Source organism: Protopterus annectens, chromosome 11.part0, assembly GCF_019279795.1.
Source record: "Protopterus annectens isolate FY-2018-M chromosome 11.part0, PAN1.0, whole genome shotgun sequence".
Classification (NCBI taxonomy): domain Eukaryota; kingdom Metazoa; phylum Chordata; order Ceratodontiformes; family Protopteridae; genus Protopterus; species Protopterus annectens.
In genome coordinates this window covers 815,479,739-815,486,307 of record NC_056745.1, presented here as the reverse complement: position 1 = coordinate 815,486,307, position 6,569 = coordinate 815,479,739, and the positions used below count along the sequence as shown (strand labels likewise).

The window sequence follows — 6,569 nt, the reverse complement described above, 5'->3', positions numbered from 1 at the left end:
ACACTGTAGGGTGCATAATTAATTAATCACTTTGTCTCATAGTGATGTTTAATGATATTGTGAAAATGATAGCTATAGATGACTCTGGCTTTATGTTTTATCTCATTAGGAATGTCACACATTAGAAGTAGCTTCTGTCTTATCTTGAAGCATAAAGTGCTACTGGACCAGATTGGCAAATTAATTATGACTAGGCTGGGGTGGATTTATTGGACTGAAATCTATCTTTTAATTTGGGCAAGGAAGATGTATGGTTCACTGTAGCTGTAGTAATTGTTCTATTCGACTGTAAAAAATCACTGTTTAGTCTTCTTCTTCTTCTTTCGGCTGCTCCTGTCAGGAGTCGCCACAGCAGATCAGCTGTTTCCATTTCTTCCTGTCCTCTGCATCTTGCTCTGTCACACCAACCACCTGCATGTCCTCTCTCACCACATCCATAAACCTTATCTTAGGCCTTCCTCTTTTCCTGTTACCTGGCAGCTTCATCCTTAGCATCTTTTTCCCAATATACTCAGCATCCCTCCTCAGCACATGTCCAAACCAATGTAATCTTGCCTCTCTGGCTTTGTCTCCGAAACCTTCCAACCTGAGCTGACCCTCTAATATACTTATTCCTAATCCTGTCCATCCTCATCACACCCAGTGCAAATCTTAACATCTTCAACTCTGTCAAGCTCTGACTCCTGCCTTTTTGTCAATGCCACTGTCTCCAACCCGTATAACATAGCTGGTCTCACTACCTTCTTGTAGACCTTCGCTTTCACTCTTACTGGTACTCGTCTGTCACAAATCACGCATGACACTCTTCTCCACCCACTCCATCCTGCCTGTACTCTCTTCTTCACTTCTCTTCCACACTCACCATTACTCTGAACTGTTGATCCCAAGTACTTAAACTCATTCACCTTCACCACCTCTACTCCCTGCATCCTCACCATTCCTCTGTACTTCCTCTCATTCACACACATATATTCTGTCTTAGTCCTGCTGACCTTCATTCCTCTTCTCTCTAGAGCATATCTCCACCTCTCCAGGGTCTCCTCCACCTGTTCCCTACTCTCACTACAGATCACAATGTTATCTGCAAACATCATAGTTCACAGGGACTCCTGTCTGATCTCGTCTGTCAACCTGTCCATCACCATTGCAAATAAGAAAGGGCTCAGAACTGATCCTTGATGCAATCCCACCTCCAGCTTAAACGCATCCGTCACTCCCACCGCAGACCTCACCGCTGTCACACTACCCTTGTACATATCCTGTACCACTCTTACATACTTCTCTGACACTTCCAACTTCCTCATACAGTACCACAACTCCTCTCTAGTCACCCTGTCATATGCTTTCTCTAAATCCACACAGACACAATGCAACTCCTTCTGACCTTCTCTGTACTTCTCCATCAACACTCTCAGAGCAAACATTGCATTTGTAGTGCTCTTTCCTGGCATGAAACCATACTGCTGATCACTAATCCTCACCTCCCTTCTTAACCTAGCTTCCACTACTCTTTCCCATAACTTCATGCTGTGACTGATCAGTTTAATCCCCCTGTAGTTACTACAGCTCTGCACATCACCCTTATTCTTAAAAAAATCGTAACCGAAAAACGTTTTCTCCATTCCTCAGGCATCCTTTCACTTTCCAAGATTTCATTAAACAATCTAGTTAAAAACTCCACTGCCATTTCACCTAGGGACCTCCATGCTTCCACAGGTATGTCATCTGGACCAACAGCCTTTCCGTTCTTCATCCTCTTCCTAGCTATCCTTACTTCCTCCTTGCTAATCCACTGCACTTCATGATTCACTATCCACACATCATCCAACCTTCTCTCCCTCTCATTCTCTTGATTCATCATCCCCTCAAAGTACTCTTTCCATCTGCTCAACACACTCTCCTCGCTTGTGAGTATGTTTCCCTCATTATCCTTTATTACCCTTACCTGCTGCACATCTTTACTAGCTCGGTCCCTCTGTCTAGCTAATCGGTACAGGTCCTTTTCTCCCTCCTTAGTGTCCAACCTTTTATACAACTCTTCATATGCCTTATCCTTAGCCTTCGCCACCTCTCTCTTTGCCATGCACCTCATCTCCTTATACTCTTGTCTACTTTCTTCATCTCTTTGACAATCCCACTTCTTCACCAACCTCACTGTTTAGTATTAAGGGTACGTGTAACATTTAACTAGTTAGTTGTAGTGTGAGTGTGATATCTGCAGATATTTGCTTCCCTCTTTTTTTGGTTTTTGTACCCTTTCGCACTTATCAGTTTAATATGTTCTTCTCACTCTGTATACATTGATAATCTACTTACAACTGTACTAATGTGGATGGTACCTTTTGCAGTGTGTGTATGCATTTATCATAGTGAATAAGGTTGAACAATGAATCTTTTTTTAAATGTTTATTCCTTTGAAAACAATTACAAGTAGAGCATGAACTGTTTTTGTAAAATGAATAAAAATAATTCTATATATATTTTTCTCTTCAGCTGTGATTTTGTATTTTCTGTACATTGTTCATTGGTATATGCTGGAAAGGAGATATGCCAGATTATGAAGACTGAGGACAAAGCCATTGGTAAAGCTTTGTTTTCATGCATCAAGTGGAACAAACAGTGAGTAATTGTTTCTTTTTTCAACACCATATTAGCAATAAATCAAAGTGCAGTAAATGATAAATAGCCAGTGGAAACTGAAGCACAGAATGTAACATAGAGAGCTATTGGAATTTAAAAAAAAATGTAATATATAACTTATTCATGAAGTCCATCTATCATAATATTTTATTCATGGGTCTTTTTCCTTTAAATGTTTGTTGCATTAGTTTGGTTCTTCCCATAGGAAGGTACAAAGTGAGCCACAGAACTACTTGAAAAAATAGTGCAACAGTACTCTAATCAGGAGGGGATGACTTTCAGACAATTCTTGTTTTTGATTCTTTTCTGCACAGAGATTATAAAACATCCTTAAGTCAACTTCTCATCACCACGTTAGTATTTGGAAATACTGGTGCTCTAGAATAAGCAAACCGCAAACGGGAAATTCAGCAAGATCAGTCACGCGACTTGATAATGAATGTCAACAACTGGAACAGATGAGACAAGAAATAAAGACAAGAAATTATTAAAAAATGGGAAATGGAAGGTAAATGAGCCATTAGTCCAAGAATGCAATGGCCATGTGCTTGAATAACAAATAGCATTTGGCTGAAATACACATTTAGTAATGGAGGTCACTGCAGATAATATTTGCCTTGCCCAAGGTGTAGTAACATTGGAGATGCATATGTTAAGTCCAGCGATACACGGGGTTAAACCCACTGCATTGGTATGTACAGCAAGCTTGCCCCACAGAAAAACAAGTTATAATTTCAAATAGAAGCAATCATTTTTGTTGTGACTGATTCACTTTATGATGAAATGGCCTTTGATGAACAGTCATGGTTCAGGGAAATGGCGATGTGGTAACAGACACTGGGTGTCAGATTTATATTTAGAAGTGACGCTGTAAATTAGGAAACCAAAATGAGCAGAAAATGTTATGGAGAATTGTAATTGTCATTGGCACATAGTAAAGAAACACATGGAAAGAAACTTCATAAAAACTATTAAGAAGCTTTCAGACATAAAGAACTCCTGATACTTGAAAGGCAAGAAACTGCATTTGAAGACTGATTGTTCAAAAAACAAACACTTCTGTCAATCATTTTAGGTCTCGTCTGTCAAAAATGTATTGATTAAGCTGAAATACTACTTCTCAATGACCGTAGTGTGTGTGTGTGTGTGGGGGGGGGGGGTGCAAAGCCCACATGCCCGCCCTACTAATATAGGCTAACCTTAACCCTAGCCATACCATTATCCTTAATCCTACACCTGAAGTTAGAAGAACCCTTTTCAAAGCACTATTCTGATAATGTATGGCCTCAGTTAGTGCTAAGGTTACTGGATCAGAAGAGAACAGTGTATTCTTCTTTTAATCTGTTAAATTATAGTATTTTAAATGTTTGATGTACTGGGTTTGGTCATTTATAGTTCAAGATCTCAGTGCTTTGATCATTTAAAGATGAAGTATAAATAGATAGCTATAAATATGCACACACACACACACACACACACACACACACATATATATATATATATATATATATATATATATATATATATATATATATATATTTGGGGTCCATAAATTAATTGATTGTAATTATTGTCAACATCTGTTTATGTGACACACTTTGATTGACTAAACAGATGGTCGACAGCCATGCAAGTTCACTTTATTACTGTGGTGGGGATATACCCTTTCTCTGGCATTAAGCAATCAAGGAGGTAGAATATAAAATTAACAGAGGGGGTGTGGGGAGCAGGTGGGGTTTGTCCCCTTCCAAAAAGCAATGTTCTTAAGTTTTAAACAAATACAATAAGTACATGATTTGAGGTTGATTCTCATATTCTCACAGCATGTGTAGTAATGTAAAACCAAAACAAGGGATTGATCATTTTTAACATACATCAACAACACTAGTAACTTTTTGAAATTTTGGTAAGAATTTGATAGTGAGTGAATATCTTACTTGGGCATCCACCTGAGTAAGGACAGGAATAACCACAGATTTATAGCTACAATTTTTAGAAAACCCACTTATTCAAAACTCCTTTCTCCATTTTGACAACTACCAACACTTCCATCAGAAGAAATCTGTGGTGAAGGGGCAATAGGTTAGAGCTGCTAGAATGGTCACCACGGATGAGGATTTGCCCAATGAATGTGAACTTTTACTGGGTATGTTCTGTAAGAGAGGTTACCTTGATCGACTGCTCAAGGAACTTAAGTTAGAAGTTATGAGAAAATATAATATCGGATGATATAAACCTATCTTAGGAGGGTCAACAAATTTTAGAATGCAAGATATAGGGGCTGAAGTGGAGGGGAATGTAACTGGGGACTTGATCAGACCTCAATACTTCATGAATTTCATAACCTCCTTTAATATGGACCATAGAATACTTAAACGGGTTATTGAAGAAATCTGGGTGATTATTTGTGAAAATACCATTTTTGAGAGAGAAGTTAAGACACAAACCCAGTTTTACATTTAAAAGAGATAGGAACCTGAAGGGAATTTTGGAACACACATCTAAAGAAAACATGCATCAGACTTGTTAAATGAAGAAATGTGGGTTCTGTTCCCAATGTAAATTCATTCTAATATGTTACAGTTTTTTTATTAAAGGCAAAGAATTCAAACTTAGGTCAAATTTGGACAGTAGTTCTAGGAGGGTGATATATCCAGCATTATGCCAACAGTGCCCATGTTTTTGCATAGGTAAAACTGAGCATAGGTTGAAGGAAAAAATTTATGAACAACAGTATAACATCAACAAAAGGAACCCCAACAATGCCTTGGCAAGGCATGTTTTAGACAACGAACATCACACACTTAAGTTCGTTGTTATTGAAGGATTAAAGGAGGAAATGAGGGGAGATCCATGGATACAGTTATTGGAATTAAGGGAATTATACTGGCAACTGACTTTTAATGTCTATGGTTAGCCTGGACTTAACGAGTCTTGTTCCATTGCACCCCTTTTGAAATTTAAAGCATTGACTAGGTAATGAAACAGTGATAGGGGCTAATGATATAATAATACCTCTGGCCCCTTCGCTATGGGTTCACACTTTAAGCACCCTTTTTACATTTTAAATGCGCAACACATCAACAAATAAAGCTATTTATGTGAACTTTTTATTTAACCCACATTTTTTTCTCTCATTCAATCTCCTTTGGGGAAATGATGTATGACATACTATTTTATACTCTTTAATTGATTGCCCCTATTGCCAAACCATTACTTTTAATATCTTTTGTCATCTTATTGCATGCACTGAATGTTTAGTTATTTTTAGGTATTAGGTTTTTTGAAGTGATTTTTATATGCACAATGTTAACATATTTATGGTTTACATTGTTAAAGAATTACATATTCATTTTAATGTGATTTTTAATTTTTATTAGATTTTTCACAGAAACTACTTTTTATATATACACAAAAACACGATCTCTTCGATACAAAAAGTTTACTGCATTTTAGCTGGTTTACAAGATTACACAGTTACGATGAAGTGCACTTAAATCTTGCAAACACTAGATGGCAGTGTGATGCTACTTTGCCTAAGAATGGTTGGAGACACTCCCTCTTGAAACATCAAAGGAGTTTTGTCATTGCTTATGGATGTGTGTATAAACGTTTTGTAATTTAACTGTTTTTACATTCTGATGACGTTCTGATAAGGGATGAAAGTGCTTAATATAATTGTAATTTATTTGTGTTGGTTATAATTGGTTTGCCAAAAAAATATTTGCTGCTTGTGACCTTCTGCCTTGGATTTGTTTTGGCTTTGGAGCATTTTGGATTTTGCGTTTTACCATGTGTAGTGATGTGTTGACATTAGCCTTCTCAACATTTAGTTGTTTCATTTTAGTTTACCCATGTGTGTGTGTGTGTGTGTGTGTGTGTGTGTGTGTGTGTGTGTGTGTGTGTGTGTGTGTGTGTGTGTGTATAAA

General features: G+C 37.5%; 1 protein-coding gene across 1 annotated transcript in view; it reads left to right on the top strand.

Moving 5' to 3' along the window:
• The first annotated feature begins 2,517 nt into the window (after positions 1-2,517).
• Positions 2,518-6,569, top strand: part of PIK3C2G (phosphatidylinositol-4-phosphate 3-kinase catalytic subunit type 2 gamma) — a 1,120,359-nt gene continuing 1,116,307 nt past the window's right edge. Inside the window, exon 1 of the mRNA XM_044087254.1 lies at positions 2,518-2,619. Coding sequence (XP_043943189.1) covers positions 2,558-2,619 — 62 coding nt within the window. The 5' untranslated portion in view covers positions 2,518-2,557. The remainder of the gene's footprint in view (positions 2,620-6,569) is intronic.